At 36.2% G+C, this 18,364-nt stretch overlaps 1 protein-coding gene across 5 annotated transcripts in view; it reads left to right on the forward strand.

Annotated features, from left to right (window-relative positions):
• CTDSPL2 (CTD small phosphatase like 2) overlaps positions 1–12,400 on the forward strand; it is a 72,881-nt gene extending 60,481 nt beyond the window's left edge. For all 5 annotated transcript variants that reach the window (XM_020900767.2, XM_070469797.1, XM_020900768.2 and 2 more), the window contains exons 9-13: positions 4,639–4,701; positions 4,806–4,885; positions 7,822–7,948; positions 9,599–9,694; positions 10,319–12,400. In XM_020900767.2, coding sequence (XP_020756426.1) covers positions 4,639–4,701; positions 4,806–4,885; positions 7,822–7,948; positions 9,599–9,694; positions 10,319–10,384 — 432 coding nt within the window. In that variant the 3' untranslated portion in view covers positions 10,385–12,400. The remainder of the gene's footprint in view (positions 1–4,638; positions 4,702–4,805; positions 4,886–7,821; positions 7,949–9,598; positions 9,695–10,318) is intronic.
• Positions 12,401–18,364: the final 5,964 nt, after the last annotated feature.

Here is an 18,364-nt window from a genome sequence, read left to right on the forward strand (position 1 = left end):
AATCCTCTTTCTATGGAAAAGATCTGGGTTTTGTCTCTATGATCTGATATTGATGCAAAGACAGTGTTAACTAAGTTAAATAATTAAGTAATCCGTTGACTTACTTTACCTCTTCTACAAGTAAAGATAGAGCTTTCTCTTTGAGTTGTGGTTGCCCAGTCCTACCCCCATAAAATCCTACTCTTTCCAGCTATTCTCCTTATGGCTGATTACTTTTAAATAATCATGTGAATAGTAATAATTGCTATGGAGGGTCTTGATGTGCTGGTAGTGTTCTGGGTGCTTTATATGTGTTAACTTATTTACTACAGTAACCTTATGTAGGTACTATTATTATACCCATTTTATAGATGAAGAAACTGAGGTGTACAGAAGGGTTAAAAAAAGTGGCAGAGCCTCTTATATACCTGTGGTATATACTGGTGTATGTGTACTGGTACTCTTTACATTCTTCAGTGTTCTTGTTTTTCTGTTGTTTTAAATTCTTACTGCTGATTAAATATGTAGCATCCACCTATCATCTTTTTATTTAAAGGTGCCATACTCTTTAAGTGGGTGAATACCACCGAATTTGATCTTATCTTTTCCTTCCTACAACAGTGTAGCAATAAGTTCAAAGGATTTCATGGAAAAAATATTAAAAGATACTTTAAAAAAAATATGTTAGGGTCATTATCTGTGCTTAAAACTAGAAGTATTTTTCCTAAAAAGAACTACATGTAAGAATTTTTTTTCCAGTTTTGCCCGCAAATTGAGATTGTTGGGTGTCCCCCCGCTTTTTTTGGTCATGCTCATAAAGTCACCTGGATAACGAAGATAATGGTTTAGTTACAGAAATCAGTATATATAACCGACATTGCATACTTAGACATGAATTTGAATTTAGATAGACTTTCACAAAATATAGTCAGTTTGTGACTGGATAGCTATTTTAATGACTTTTTATTAAATCTAGTTCTGTTAACCATTTATAACCTATTAGCATCATCTTATATGCACAGTTACAGAATATTCTCTTGTCTTAGTACTAAAGAAAGTACAGGCTGACTGTCAGATATCATCTAAGTTTTGGTAAAATCAGTTCACAATATATTACACAAGATTAGTTATCACTATTTTTACAGATATTATTCTAGTAGATTTTGTTTTAAAAATTTACAGCATGAACATATAATGAAACAGGTGAGGGGAATTAAGAGGTACAAACTTCCAGTTCCAAAATAAATTGAGTCATGAGTATGAAATGTACAAAAGTTTTACATAATAAATATTTCATAGCATGAACATCTTTGGGTAATAGGCAGTCTTATTTAAGATATGTGTTTGTGTATGGTATCTTATATAGTAATTGTTCATTATTATAGCATTATGCATTAAGACTTTGACTTTTCCAAATATATTTGGTTTAGTGATTAAAACTGTTTATTCTGTACCTAGAATAATTGCTGTATAGTTAAAGGAGCATATATACACCAGCCTGAAATGAAACTTAGGGCCTAGTCTTACATTTGGGTGACTGAATGATTTTAAAGAGTTGCGAGTGTAAAGGAGGGTGATTTCTGAAATACTCAGTAGTGGAAGAATGTAGAAAATAGGAAGTAAGTAACTTGAGACAGGAATCTTTGTTATGAGACAGTTAGGAGAAGAAAAGGGCATCTGTAGAATCGATTTTGAAGCATTGAGAGGCATGTCTCTGTGTGTATCTGTGTGGTTGTGTCTCTCTGACCTAACGCAGTATGTGGTTGTAGTCTCATTGTATCGTGCATCCCTTAACAGTTGTTCTTGTTTCCTGCTGGACGGTGCTTAGTGCTTCTTGACTTCTGTATATTTCTGCTGCGATACATCAATCCCAGCGACTTAGACCCTGCTGTCCTCATGACTGTTTCTGTTTCTCTTACTGAGACTTTGCCTTCTCAGCACATGACAGAACCTCATGTGATCCCAGTCCCATCCCTGCTTGCTGTTGCTGTGTACCTTTCAACACTTTTTTTCCCCTAACCATCTCAGTTTCTGCTTATGTCTTTTAATCCTGAAACACCTTCCTGTGTTTCAATTGTGGATCTGTTCTGAGAGTAGCTAACATTTACAGTGACCAGTTTCTATTCTCATGGTAAGAAAACTTACTCTAGCATTATATTCCCCTATCTCAGTGCTGCCTTTCATCCCGAGTAAAGAGGTACATTGTCAAAGTGATGTCAAATTTTAAGATGTGTTTTGCATTTTTAAGTATAGTCAAAGTAGTAGAATCATAGTGAAGTCACAGTTTTGACCTAATCCAGAAGTGTGAGAAGTTGGAAAGTGTCCCCTTTGTACAGTGGTCCACTTACTATGCTTAGATAATGCTGTTTAAATAGAAGTATTCCTCTACAGTGGAGGTACTTTAGTTTTCAGAGGAGACAGACCCCAAATTGTAGAGGCCCTGCTTATTTTAATTTACAGTATGAACAAGTGATAGGGATATTGAAAGCAAATGGAAGCATTTATACACATGCAGAAATGAAGTATTTTTATAGGTTGTTAAATGCATTTAACTGCTTCTTAGCAGCAAACAGAGGGCTTTGATGGTTCATGGTTTATCATCTTCCATGAGATAAGGTTGACTGAAAAAAAGTGTTGACCGAATTGATAGTTTTTCCTTAACCATTACAAATATATTTTGAAGTGTTCCATAATGAATAAAAATTGATTTTGTCAGTTAAAGTAGTAATATATCTAAATCTGTCAGTTGCTTGGATTATCAAATAAGGTATGTTGAAAACTACCAAACTATACCAGATATTTTAGGACGCAAATGTTAAAATTAATTACAAGTGCAAATCTGGTTAAAAATTTTGTATCTCATCCTAGAGGATAGGGATTGGATACTAAGGATTTTGTTATTTGCTCGTGGTGGGAGTGTGTGACTTAACTTCATTTTTGATTAGTCAAAGCTACTGAGATCAACTGCCTTATAATAGGCTTAAAAATGAGTAAATCTTGATTATGCTGGGCTTCCCTGGTAACTCAGACTATAAAGAATCTGCCTGCAGTGCAGTAGACATGAGTTCAATCCCTGGATCAGGAAGATCCCCTGGAGAAGGGAACGGCAACCCACTCCAGCATTCTTGCCTGGAGAATTCCACGGACAGAGGAGGCTGGTGGGCTACAGTCCCTGGGGTCACAAGGGTCAGACACTACTGAGTGACTAACACATACTTTGACTTCTTATTCTAGCCTGTAGGTGGGAATAGGGTGATTTTATTAACATATTAATAATTGTTTGAAATTTGTCTTCCACAGTGATCAGTTCTTAAGGAAATTCAGTGGTCCTTCCAGTGTGTAGTTGTCCTATAGTATGTAGTCTTGCCTTTCCTTCTCAATTTTGTTTATATTGTTTAACTTAAGGCAGTTTTGTTTATTTGCCTAAATCTGTTTATTATTAAATTCAATTTATTTAACAGATTTTTATCATATACTTACTATATATTTGGCTTTCTCTTACACTGTTTGGGCTTTAGAAATTACAAAGACTGTTAGTACATAGACCCTTCTAAAATCCTGTGCCTAATTTCCCTGTTCTGCTCTGAAACATTCCCAAAACTAGATTTTTATCATAAGGTCATTTTTGTTTAGATGTGTACTGATGACATAATTAAATACGATGAAGCCTAAATTTTTAATTTGTTGCCACCACAACTTTAAAAAAATATCTGAATCAAGTGAATCTGGTGCATAGATGTTCTATAAGTATTTGTTTTTCATGCTTTTTGACTTTAATAATCACCTTTGAGTGAAGTACAAACTTTTAAAAAAATTTTTGTAACAAAATAAATATAATTTAAAGGAGTTAAAGTCTTTTGTAAATCGGTTTTTAGTGGTTGTTCATGACATATTTCTGTGCTTCTTGAGTATATTACAAGAGCTCTGTTAAATATAGGCAGAAAGACAGACAGAGATAAGAGAATAATATATTTAGAGTCAGTTCTTTGGTTACTGTAGTCTTTCCTGATATTGTCAGTTGGTTTTGATAACTGGTGTGTTTATTATATTTTCAATCTCAAGTAGCCCAGTAGTGCTAATTTAGATACCACATCTGAATCAGTAAATGTAGAACAAGCTTGATTTCTGAAAAATTCTTGATAGTTAAACCCACCAATCCAGACATCTCCTTCTTAAACATTATTTACCTTAATAGAAATTGAAAATAAAGGTATTCTTAAGCAAGTGAGGAGAAATTCTGAGTGATCATTGAGGAAGGTCATTGAGACAGGTCAGCTAGAAGTGGACACACAGCCTGCCTAATAATTGGATGGATGCTGCCTGGCTGGAAGATGGAGCTGATCTGTGGATCAGAATCTCAGAGGGAAACCTGCCATTCCTAGTTTAACTGTTTATTGAAATTACATTCCATGAAGGTCTATTATATGCTGCTGTTTAACTATTAAAAAGTGAAATGATCACCAGCAATTATTATTACCCTACCAAAAGATTGTTTTAAGTGATTTTTGGTGTGAAATATATTTGGTCAAGTGATACTTAGTAAACTTTTTTATTCATATGAATTTTTAAATTATATTCAAAGTTAGAACATTTCTTATAAATAAGTTGTTTCTGTTTCATATTTTTATTTGCTGAAGCCTATCTTTGTGTTTTTTTCAGGTTTACGTGAGATTAAGACCATTCTTCAGGGAGTTCCTGGAACGAATGTCTCAGATGTACGAGGTAAACATACTTAAGTTAATTATTACAGTATTTTTATTTTATTCAATATAGTACCCATATTTAGATCATGTATAATGATTACTTCTTTTCCCCTGAATTTATAGATCATTCTTTTTACTGCTTCTAAGAAGGTGTATGCAGACAAGTTACTGAACATACTAGACCCTAAAAAGCAACTGGTCAGGTAAATTTAATTAAGAAATAGTGGAAATGTCTGTCACACTGAACTATGAAATTACTATGATTCTATTTAATTTTGATGGCCATTTTTAGTTGGCTGCACTTATAGCGATTTGTTGTGTTAAAATGGTGAAAATAAGTGATTTTTTTTTTTTAAGCCCCCAAACTCTTTAAGAGTTCCTAATTAAACTCCAGACAGACGTTCTTTAATGGATACAAAGATCAAATGTGTTTATTTCACTTGTACATCTGTATTCTCACTTCGGGATTGGGGGGAAATTGGGGGTATGTGGAATTTTTTCACTGTGCATGATGTTTTCACTTAATGCCTCTGAGATAATGCATGTTATGTCATCTTTTTAATGACATAGAAATGAAATTTAATTTTAACAAAAAAGATCAAATTAAACTCTTGGTTATTTTAAAGAGCAAATTTATCCTCCATGGAAAGAAAATGTTACACGAGTCTAATTGGAAATTGCCGTTGGTTTAGTCACTCAGGTTATTCTGATCTGGATTCAGTTCCTTGCGTGTGTGTCCTAAGCCAGCAGATGCAGTGTATTTACTGGTTAGTTGGGAGTGTTTTCAGTAATTTAAGACAATTTGAAGATTAGTTTCATTACTTCTGTCAACTGAGGTGAGATACCAAGACTCAGCAGTCTTGCTGTATCCTCTGAAGTATAGGAGTTAATCTTTGGGTTTTGATCAAGAGCTGAGATACAGGAAAAGGCTCCTGAAAGCTTTGGTAGCTGAGTGTTCATTTTCTTGAATATTTCCTCCCATATTGTCTTAGTGGAAAATCCTAAACTTAATTTCTACTGTTAATAGTACCTTTATTACTGAGTGGTTTCAACTATAGTGAAAGGCTTTTCCTAATGTCCACATTTAGGAGATTTTTCCGTCTTTTTTTTTTTTTTTTTTTTTTTTAATTTCAAGGATCAAAATTTGTCGTTTAGTCAGTTTCCATTTTATCTTCCATATAAGCAAGCTTCAGACACACAAATGAAAATGGTATTTTATTTTCATAAAAGTATATTATAATTTATGCTCATTTTACCTGATAATAAAAGCATACGAGTGATTCTGCTCTGATGACTTCACTCATTCTGAAGATTTCTATTTAGTACCTCCAGTGTTCCAGGGAACAGTGGTGAGCAACATAAGCCCTTCCCTTCTGGAGCTTTCATTTTACTAGGGGACAGATCATAGTCATCCAGTTGTAATGTTACAAGTTAAAAGCCCTCTTTTAAACTAGTTTTATAAAACCTATGCCTTTGGGAGTTTAAATTTGTTTCATCAAGTTGTATTTTGAAAAACTTAAAACAGGAAAAACTCTTGAACTGTGTATTGAATGCACTAAGAGTGCTATAGGGCATCATCTGTGTTGGTGACAAGGTGGGATTCAGAAAATCCCATGAGTCTGAATTGCTAATTCGATGAGTAGCGAAAGTAGTTTATTTTTCAAATTGCAAATACATGCTACTGACCGTCAGATTCCTGATAACTGGAAGGAGTTTATAACTCTATTAGAATAATCATTAGTCTCCATATACACACTTAGCTGGCTGTCTCCTGTGTCTGGTGAGTTGCTGCCGTTGGAGAAGTCGTCAGTGTGACTCGCAGGCGCCACCGTGCCTGCCTCCAGTGTCCTCATGTCTGGATGTTTGTACAGATAACATGTAGACTCTTATTTAGGTCCAACCAGGACTTGAATTCTTTTGTCTAGCCTTATATTTTCAAAGTAAGACTGTCTTTAAACCTTTCAGACGTAGATGATCATTAGAAAAAACTGTTTGTACTTTTACGTTTTGTCTGGTTTTAAGATTCTTCCTCTTTTCCATTACCATTGGCACTGAATACAATACCAGTTACTGGTTGTTCTTAGACCTGTGACAGATTTTGTTGGTAGAAAATGCCCTTTCTTAAAATTGGAGAATTAAAAATATTATGAATGTGTAAATCCTAGCTCCTGAAAAATTGTATAGTAGGATTAAGACACAAGGAAGCCAAACTACCAAATTATTAATGTATGTAAGTAGTGTTTCAAGATGATCTGTACCAGTTATTAGTAATATTCAGAAACTAATATATTTTGAGTGCTAATTAGAGATTATATAAATATTACAAAACTTAATAGCTTTCTTTTTAAAATGATATAGCGTTTTTCAGTTTTCACAGTTGAAAGATCAATTTGGTAACACTTGAATCTGAATTCATCCTTTTATTCAATCCTTGTTTTTTCAAATGATCACACACACAGTTAAAGCACGGGTGTTTGGGAAAAGTTGAAATGATGGAATGTTTTGGCCTCTGCACCTTTCCTCAAAATCTATAAGAGAAACTAAAAACTTTTTTTTAATGCCAACACAGAAACATTCCTTCTTACATTTTCTATTCTGGCATGTGCAGGGATAGGGAGGCTGTGTGGTCTTCTGGTTAGAGCAAAGGCCTGGGAGCCAGGAGGACCCTGGGTCCCACTGCGGGGCTAACCGCTGACTTACTGTGTGACCTTGGGCAAGTCACTTGACCTCCTTGTGCCTCAGTCAACCATCTGGAAAATTGGTTAAAAAGCAGGACCTCGATGACAACCAGATGCTGCATCTGAACTGAGCTCTCCTGGGTAAATAAATTACAAAAACAATTTACAGAGTTTTTCATCCCTCTTTATCATTTAATATAACATTTTGGGATAAACCAAAGTTCTTTAAGGCATGGTAATATTTGGTTGTAAGGTTTCAGTAATTGCTGAGAAGTTTTATAATAAGACCATAGCCCGAAGCCTAGGCCCACACTTGTAATTGAATTTCCTTTGTGAGAGAAAATGATAAGGCTTAAATTGTAAAGCCTGTGGTACGTGTATTGTGTATATGTTTCAGTATATGTTGTGCTTTTTACAAATGTATTATTTTTTAGTTAATTTGTTTTTACTTTTATGTTTAGGCATCGGCTTTTCCGTGAACATTGTGTTTGTGTACAAGGAAACTATATAAAGGACTTAAATATCCTTGGAAGAGATCTTTCAAAAACTATAATAATTGACAACTCACCGCAAGCCTTTGCATATCAGGTAGGAAGAAGGCTGTTAAACAAACTCAGACGAACGCTGCCAAACAGTGTGATGGAATTCACTGGTGGAATTTCCTTGTTTAGTGTCATCTTTTAGAATTAGAAGTGCCAAATTAGTATATTCCTTGTGGAAATTTTTCTTTTAAATGAAGTACAACATACATGTAAATTTGAAATAGTAAAACCTAAGAAGGGACTGTAGGATACATATCATTTGATAGCATTCTTCTTGTTGTTTATCAGTTGCTAAATCCTGTCTCTTTTGCAACCCCATGGACTGTAGCCCACCAGGCTCCTCTGTCCATGGGATTTTCCAGGCAGGAATACTGGAGTGGGTTGCCATTTCTTCCTCCAGGGGATGTTCCCAACCCAGGGGTTGAACCCATGTCTCTTGCATTGCACGTGGATTCTTTACCACTGGGCCACTCGGGAAGCCCCAATAGCATTCTTATCAGTTGTTAAATCAGTAATTTTAATTGTAAACAAGTTTGAGAATTATACTGTGTTCTTCTGGTCTGTTTAATTCGAGTATTTTGTCAACATATTTGTACCTTTTGTCAGTGTCTCTTAGACATATAAATTCAACTCTGGTTGAGTTCGGTGGCAGTCCAGTGTTGAGGACTCAGCACTTTCACTTCACTGCTGAGGGCCTGGGTTCCACCCCTGGGCTGAGGGCCTGGGTTCCACCCCTGGTCAGGGAACTAGGCTCTCACAGGCCATGCAGCATGGCATAAATAAACAGACAGATGCATACGTAGACAGACAGAGATGGGCCATCTTTGCAAGGTAGATTTTTACATTGAGCATGTTCACGAGATACGACTGAGATTTTCGTCAGAATAAATCAGTGCAGAATTGGGATGTTGGAAAGGGGTTTGGGTGTAGATGATACAAGACTGCCCTCAACTTCTGTGTTTCAAAATGTCCATAATAAAACATAAAAAAGAATAAAGACAAGGGGGAAAGATGGCATATGGTATTGAAGTATGTTCAGTTTAGGTCACTACTTTCATTTCCTTGCATTTTGAAATGTTTTTAAGAATTGGTTTGTAAATAAAATAATTTCAGTTACCCTCCATCTTAAACACAGTGTTCTGTGTAAATATGAAAAGATATAGTATCCTAGAGAATATTTACTATAAAACAAATATGGTTTGTAGTTTTGCTTTTAGATTTCAATGAAATACCATTAAGTCAATTTGTTGTGTTCCTACTATGTTTCAGGGTATCTTGTTTGGGAGTAAAACAATGAATGGAACACAATCCTTGTTTGTATGCTTTCTCTCTGTTTAAAAATGGCAGTATTCCTTTATTCAGAATGCCTAGCGTTGACTAATATTTCTCTAATGAGTAATGTTTTTAGTTATGTTAATGCAAAACTTATTTTAATGAATATTTCTTGTTGAGTTTTATGTACACTAAGAATTACTCTGAAAAACCAGTTAGGTTTCAGTTTATTCCTTAACATCTGTGTCTGGCACTATTAAGATGTCAAAGAATGTGACAGGCTTATAAACTCTGATGGCATTCCTTTTTTAAAGGAACTTAATGTATTAATATTTACTAAAATCTGTTATTTCTTTTTAAAGCTTTTCCAACTTAGGCAAACTGTAAATGAAAAATAAAGTTAATTCCTTATTTATCATTTTAGCTATCTAATGGAATCCCTATAGAAAGCTGGTTTATGGATAAAAATGACAATGAACTGCTAAAATTGATTCCATTTCTGGAGAAGCTAGTAGAACTGGTAAGTATATCTTTTCATTTATCTTTCTGTTAGGTTTTTGTTGCTTTAACTCTGTTGAAATAAATCTTTTCAGTTGCTTTATGTGTACTGATGTTTCAAGTAAACATGGTGAGAGATTAGGGCAGAGGTTGATAAAGATTACACCTTGTAAATTATATTATGTTTATCAGTATTTAAAATTCTATACATTGTTTTATTTCGCCAAACTTCCTATGGCAAGTCACTAACTAGTTGTGTTAAGTCGGTTTTGCAGTTCAGGTCTAGAATTAATGCTTATGGTACTGAAATTTCATTCTGGGAATTTTTTCTGCTATATCTGTGGATTAAATTTAAAACTACCATGTAAAGTAGACTTCAGTGGCTTAATGCTTTACCTGTATTTTGGTTTGATCTCTTTCTGCATAATTGTTTGTACAAAATTGATACATTAATGACAGGCTTTTCTTTTTAGTCTAAATTTAAGTTTACTTCTGTGTAGTGTCTTTTTATTTGGCAAAAATAATAATAATAATGTAAATTATAAAATAAATATCCATAGTTTCCCTGCAAAGTAAGGATGTTCATAATGCTGTAAGGATCGTGTCTTTTGAGTTACGTGGCTTTTAAAATGTCTTTCACCAACAGAATGAAGACGTTCGACCGCACATCAGAGACCGGTTTCGCTTGCATGACTTGCTGCCCCCTGATTAAGTACAAAGACTTGTCAGATCACTGAAGGGGGAGAGGATGCAGGACCCTTTTGGACTAAGACAAAAACATTGCCATTACTGTTGAAATTTTGCATTTTTGTACCCCGTCTTGCTTTTCTTATCTTGGTGCCCAATAATAATCAAGGGTTACAGAAAGAGACTTTATCTCAGATTGAATACACACAGTAGGTAGGCGAAAACAGAAGAGTCTTTAGAACTAGTGCAACTCCAGTGAAATTTTTTTATGTACAGGACATCTGCAGTTTATAAAGAATTCTGTTTCTGCCACCAGCAGTTTGACCTGTAGTCACACAGGATTTTATGATAATAACAGAGATGAAAATGGACTTTTATTTTCTCTCTGTTTGGTGCTCTAAGTGGGTTTGTAGCCACTTTTCTGTTACTTTAAAATTCTCATTTCAACAGGAATGGCCAGTAAAAGTTGTTTTATTTTTCCTGTTAAGGTTTATAACCTTTTTACATTTTTGACCTGTATTATTAATAGATTAGAATTTCATTATGCATTCCTTTTAGTTGAGGCGCTTCATAGTTTTCTGGAAATAGTAAATTTTTAGTTTTTTATTATACATTTGAATGGCCGTTTTCCTGCTTTGTCTGCCTGCATATTGTATATTTGTTTAAAAATATCCTCTACTTTTAGTCCATGTAAGTTTCATTTAGAGAGAACATGCATTTATATTTTGTTTGTGTAATATTCTACTGTAGGTGAAATCTTTTCAAAAATCAAGAGACTGGGTAGATAAGAATATATGAATGACTTAATATTCAAAAGATGTAGACCATTGTGATGGCATGCGTTCCAAGTGGTACTATCTCGCAGTGGCACGCAGACTTGATGGATAAAGGTATACCTCAGACCTCACTGTGCTCACCAGTCTTTGAGGAGGATGGATTGGGTCACCTGTTGGGCTTGACTTGGTTACTGATGCCTTTGGTTTTCTCCAGGAATGAAGTATTCAGCACAGTGATTCAGTATTTTTAGTTACTTTGCATGGGCTGGTAGTACCTCTGTTATGCTCTCGGTTACAATCAATTTAAACTCTGTGTAACAGTCTTGGTACCTTGCAGTAGCTATGCATAACCCTGTGGCACAGTAGACTCCCACGCCACCAGTGCAGTCAGTATGCTCTCATAGTGGTTTTCTATGCTATATGAAAATAGTCTTCAAGCCTTGGTTCTCTGATGCAGCTACCACAAGAGGTTGATATTTTTATAGTGGCGTGTAATCTCTTTTTCGGGAGGCTTTTTATGGAGGTAGAATTTGTAAAAGTTAGTATGCTTTGCCTCTCAACTGCATTAACATGCCACAGGCTCAGACTGTTTTTGTGTAAAGGATGTCAAAGAACGGCACTTTTTCTAAAGAGAAGTTTGATATTTTGTATGCTTGTTAAGAAAGTACAGTATTGGAAATTAAAGGTGGACAACTGATAATTGAGGAGTATGTCACTTAATTTTTTATGTATATTACCTGTTTACTTGTACAACTTATTGTACAAATTACATGCAGCTTCATTTTCAAATGAATCCTTAAAATAAGGAAATCTTTTTAGGAAAACATTTAATTTTTGTATTTTTGATTTTAAAGGCATGAGTTATGTCAATTTTCAGTGTATTAATGAAGATTTTAACTTTTCATCAGGTTGAGTGTTTTCTTACTATATTATCTGTTGTGTATGTGGTTAGCATATTGTGTCACTGAACTGTTTAAAAATCTAGCATGTAGAGCAAGCCTGTTTTGTGGAAAATCCTTATTCATTAAAAAAAAATAATCATGGCAGATTTTCTGCAAAAAAAAAAAAAATTTGCAATTCAGAATATTGGGGTTTTTTTTTGTTTGTTTTTAATTTAAAGAAAGGTATTTTGCTTGCAGGAAAAAATAATACAGATTCATTTTAATGAGAATCTTTGAAATGTATTTATCTTTAGGGCATCTGGGCATCTTTATGCTGTTTGTCTTCTGTCTTTCTTGAAATAAAATGTACATACGTTACCTTTACATATGCTCTTGCTCAAAATTGTGAACCTGGTTACATTTCTCCTTGCTCTCTTTTTATGTTCAAACAGCAAAACCTATATAAGATCTAAACTTTCAACTTACATTATAATTGCTGAAAGCTTTACCAATTAAGTACATACAGACTCTATGGGCTTTCCCACAACTAGAAGGGAAATGTAAGCACCTGTATAAACCATTGTGCCGATAGGCACTTTAAAAACTACTTTAGCCACCTTTTATTGGTAAAGCTGCTTTTGATCCCCTGCTGGAGAGTTCCTTTAAGTCAACTGACAAATGAATCAAGCCTAACAAGATTCTGTAAAGAAATAAGCTAAGGGAAGATTTTCTATGGCCTGAGAAAATTTCTTGATATCAATTTATTTTTTCATTACTTGATTTGAGTCATTTTAAATTTGTTATTAATACAAAATTTAGATTAAGTTAGAGACCGTTACCCAGCTTCCTTCCTCCTTAATACGTTTTATTAGTCCTTCTTTCCTTTATCTGTTGGTAGATGTTATCTTAAACATTTCCGTTTAGTTAAATGGAGGTGTTTATGAATTAATGTGCCCAGCCCCTTCAGTTCACACAGGAAACATGAACTCTTAGAAACTGACCATAGTAAATGCAGGAGAGATGGATACCTGATATGACACAGAAAAAGTGACCTATATACACATTACAACTCTGAAGTACATATTATAATTGTGATATTTCCGGTGGTAAATGTCTGACTTTTAAAGACATTCTTTTAAATATTTGTATTATTGTTAGGATGTTTTAATCAGTTGTGTTTTTTAACGCCATGTAATATATGTAGCCCTGATCAGATTTATAGCAGCATATTTCTCCTTGGGTCTTAAAGTTGACAACAATTTAAAAGCATAAATTGTTTTATATTAGCTAGTATGTATATTTATTTACCCAATGGCTTTATCTTATTTCCCAGAATTTGGAGGGGGATTTGTTGAAAGCATTGTAACTTCTATAAATGGCTATTTTCTTGTAACTGTCAGTGAAAATGGATGTGTATATTGTTTTTTTTATACTCCTCTGGTTTTCCTGGTTTGTTTGTTTTGGGGGTTGGCGGGGGGGGGGGGGGATGGTTAAACGTAGAATCTTTTTTTTTTTTAAAGTTATCTTTGGCCAATGACTTTTTCAGTTAGATATTTCTTTCATTTAACCATCTAAAGAAGTTTGTTTTTCATTGTTTTGTTCAGTCAACTTCCCTGAAAAACAGAGACTTCATCTCATCAATGAAGAAAGCATTTCATTATTCCTACAAATCTTTACAGCAAGCACAGACTTCTTCATAAGGACCAGATCTTTTCCACATCTTCTGTCAATCACATAAAGCTGAAATGTAAAGGACACTGACGCCTTCATTTAACTGTACTCACATGATGGTGTTACATACGACATCGTTAGCTAGTTAAGGCTTTCTGATCTGAGTTCTCTTTGTCTTCCTAGGTATTTATTTGTTATCTCTTTTAATCTTGTGTATCTAAATTAACTTAGTGTTAATAGTCACCCACCGAATAACTATGCCAAGCAACTAGGAAAGAATGTTAATTTTATTTCCCCTTATAGGGGAAGAGTGGACTGGGAACAAAAATGTATGGGCCAAAAGGCCTTAGGCTGTCATTCATCCACTTTCTTGTTCCTCTCATGAAGCTACTTTTGAGTATACTATTTGAGTATACTATTTTTTTCAGTGCTTATGTGCTTGATTATGTCATTACTTTTCATGTCTTCCCCTGAGTTAAAAGCCTACTAGGAACCTGTATAAAATAGAATTTAAAATTTCAGAATAAGAACCACAGAACTCAGTATCTTAATATCTAAATGCTACGTAAATTATTATTGGAATCCAAGTCTCAACTCACTAGGATACATTTTTATAAAATGTTTCTCTGTATCTTGAATTAAAATTACTTGCCCAGAGGCAGAATTCCAGGGTTATAATGCATTTTGAGAAATTTTTAAAAACGGGAGTTGAGAGCAAGAGGTTTATACTTACTTTATGGTTTTGATATTAGTATTTTAAAATACATCAGTGATTCCCAACCCTGATTGTTCATCCGTGTTACTCTGTTGAGCTTTCGAAATACAGATTCCTGAGGCCTTAACCTCTGCAAAATTGTCTGAGTCTAGAGTGGGGCTTGAGAATTCTGTGTTTTTAAAAAGCTCTCCAAATGATTCTAATAGATTTGGGCAATCACTGCCTAATGTGACAGTGGTTTGAGAGTAGGCAACAAAATAAAGTTTACCAGATACTTCTTTGTGGTGGAGTTTACCAGATTTCACAGAACTTATTCAGGATACACGGAGGAATACAGAAGATTGAGGCTACTGCTCATTATCACTGTCTTTCATACTTTTTAAGAGTTTGCATTTCTAGCACTTGAAATAGTTGATCATATACACAGCTGAAGGACATATCCCTGGACGAGACCATTATATATATTAACTGTAAAATATTTCACTATTTTTTTATTTTATAAATCTTTGTAGAAATAAGCAATGAAATAACTACTTTCATCTTTTGAAATGGGATTTTTCAAGGCAGTGTCCTTTTGGCATTAAGGTAGTGGGGAGTTAATATTCTCTCTGCCTTTTTCCACAAGAATCAATATAGATCATGGTCGTTTAAAATACTCGATTTAATTTCTACATATTTACTATGCAGTATAGCCGTGAACAAGTAATGTAGATTTAGTTTTCTCATCTTCAAATGCCCTGATCACCCTACCTCACAGGGTTGTTGTGGGGATAAATAAAACTTTTATGGAAGCACTTTTCTTGGGTGATACTTTATCAGCCATTAGAAACTATAACATTTAACAGCTTGCATCTGTATGGTGCTTTGTTGACAAGCACACAGTATTTTCGCGTTTGCTTCCCCTTTTGCTGATCTCTAAGGAGCAGAGCAGGTTGGATACATGTATATATGTGGCTTAGTCCCTTTGGTGTTCACCTGAAACTCAACAACATTGTCAGTCAGCTGTACCCCAATACAAAATAAAAAGCTGAAGGTTTGTGGGGGCGGGCGACACGAGCAGTAAGCAGTCTGGAAAGAGATGGAGCAGTGCTAATGGGGAGGCCACCTATGAGTGTTACGAATACGTTTGATGAAAGTAACGCTGAGTGTGAAGGAAGAAATGGGTGCTGAGGAAATTAAAGAATGATTACTAAATGGTTTGAGAAATCTGGTAAGTAATTGGGGTAGCAGGCTCATATAAATGACTTGCAAAGTTAGCATTCTCTTAGTGAACCAAATGAACTAGAGCTTTCAGTAGCTCATATAATGAGCTGTAATATATTTGATGTATGACAACCCTTGAAGGTATCTTTGACTAGACTTCCTGATGACGGTAAAAGTAATGTAAAAACACTGCCTTACTATGCCAGCCTCTGGATGGCGGAAGAAAGCAACCCTGATAACTGCTTTCAAGCTGTAACAGTCCAGCAGTGGAGACTGACATTTGTTGAGAAAAGGGATGTGAAGGGAAAGACTCACGTGGAGAGCGCTAACAGCACAATCTGAAGCCAGGCTTCGATTGGCTGAAGTATCTGTGCAACATTCATGGAATGTCAAGCCAAGCTTGGTTGGGGTGGGGGTAAGTTAAGCAAGGGAGTGTATCAGGTTTGTTTTAGAAAGATCATTTGCTATCGAATAGGGGATAGATTGAGTGGGTGACCAGTTGGAAGAAATACAGGCTTACCTAATTCTCCATGCAACCAATTTCCTTTCTCAGTAACAACAAATGGTTGATGTCTTGGGTGCTAGCACTATAAATGGATAATCTGAGCCCAGAGATTGGTAAAGTTCCGGGGGGAGTGTGGCTTGTCCAGGTTAATGACGAACAGAAAGGCACTCTGATTTTATATCACTGTATAAAAAGTACAGAAAAAATGTATAGGAGTTGAAAGGAGACGTGCTGTCATTGATTTCATGTTATGGGAAGGCTCTTTAGGTGAGGAGGGACCTCAAATCACTGATTTTGGTACTTTATAAAATTGTTTTTAAGGTGGGGCACACAGCATGTGTTATTTTAGTTCCCTGACCAGGGTTTGAGCCCAAGCGTCCTGCATTAGAAGTGTAGGGAGTCTTAACCACTGGGACCGCCAGGGAAGTCCCTGTAAATGAGTTTTAACTTGGTGCACTAATTTCTAGGCTCAATTTCCCTCATTTACCTTCTTAGGAAACTAAACCACAATCAGGTTGGGTAAGGCTTGGTAAGGGTAGAACTAAAGAGAATCCTAGCGGCTAAAATCAAGGCGACCAGACGCTCTCTTCATCTCTCCTGGGAATCTGCCAGAAATCTGCAGGGCAGCTTAGCCTTATTTCTGGGGACTGTGAAAATCTTGGGTTTTGGTCTCCCATCCCCTGTATCTCACCTTGTTTCTATTGACATTGAAGATACATTGTCTTAGGACATCTCCAAGCAAGTTAATACAGATGACTACCACTTCAGAAATGGTGTTGCTTTCCTGAGTCTTCAACTTGGTGTATTTGATTGAAGCTGCCACCTTTTTAAGCCACTTATTTACTGTTTCCTAGTTCAGGTCATGCTGCAGTGTGTGGGTTGACTAGTAATACAATACAAAAGCAGCTTTCTTTGGGACCCAGCTCTATTAATTTTCTTCTGAGGCTACCTGTCATGAGGAAAAACAATGGCCTGATGGGTGGATTTTTGAGAAAAATCCCTAGAAATTTATTCATGCTGTCATTCCAGTTATTAAGTGCCCACCATGTGCCAAACAGACTTAAGTATGGCAGACCTTAGCTTCTCAAGATTTCTTACCTGCAGATAAGACTACTAGGATGTATTTGTTAAAAATGTTAGCTGAGGCCAATGATGGAATTGACTGGAGAGATACTGGGATACCTCATGGCATTTAAGGAAGAGCTGGACAACTGGACCTCAAGGGGAGGCGAGGAAGTAAGGTGGCTTGGGGAATCATCACTTCAGCAGGAGGTGGTGTCTGTTGTCATCTGCCACCAACTCCCAGGCCTGAGAGTCTTGAGTTCCAAATTCTAAAGTTCTAGGAAAGTATATTCACCTCAAGACCTAAGAAGCGTAAGATACCTCTCACAGATCTGTGGGCTGACTGAGCTCCGCTGGACAGCTCTTGCCCGGGGTCTTCTGGAGCAGCTTGTGCCCGGCCATGCCTCTTTTTATGACCCCATGGGCTGTAGCCCGCCAGGCTCCTCTGTCCACGGGATTCTTCAGGCAAGGATGCTGGAGTGGGTTGCCATTTCCTCCTCCAGGGGATCTGCCCGCCCCAAGGGTGGAACTCTCGCCTCCTGCATCAGGCGGATTCTTTCCTGTTGAGCCTGCAGGGAGGCCCCGGGCCCTCTGTGACTGCATTCAGACGACGGTGGCAGACTGGGGACTCCCTGGCGATTCAGAGGTCAGGATGCTGAGTTTCCACTGCAGGGGGCTCGAGTTCGATTCCTCATCAGAGAACTAACATCCAACAAGCGGCACGGCCAAAAAGATGGTACTTGTGGATGGAATCACTTGACAGCTCAACTAGGCTGGACGTCCAGTATGGCTTCTCTGCTCCCGCGTTTGACGCCTCTGCTGAGATCATCTGAAACCGCCAGGCGCTGGCTGAGTATTTCTCCTGAAAACAGGTTCAGACCGCTCCAGTTCCAAATGTACACTACACATTTCTACTCGGATTTCAAAGGAGAGTCAAGATCTGTGTGGCCCAAATGTATCCTCATTCCTTAATGTGGAGAACCACCATTCAGGCACTTTCCGAAATATTGATGAAGCATTTACTACATGCCAGGCACTGTGAATACAGTAGCAAAGAACACAGACAAGATCCCTGTGCTCCAAATAGATATTAAATAGGGAAACAAGACCATTAGAAATTCGGATACATGCTATGACAAAACCAGAGTGACGAGATGAGTAAGTGGGGAGACCCCTTGCTGGAGAGAGGTCA

This window comes from Odocoileus virginianus, chromosome 6, assembly GCF_023699985.2.
Source record: "Odocoileus virginianus isolate 20LAN1187 ecotype Illinois chromosome 6, Ovbor_1.2, whole genome shotgun sequence".
Classification (NCBI taxonomy): domain Eukaryota; kingdom Metazoa; phylum Chordata; class Mammalia; order Artiodactyla; family Cervidae; genus Odocoileus; species Odocoileus virginianus.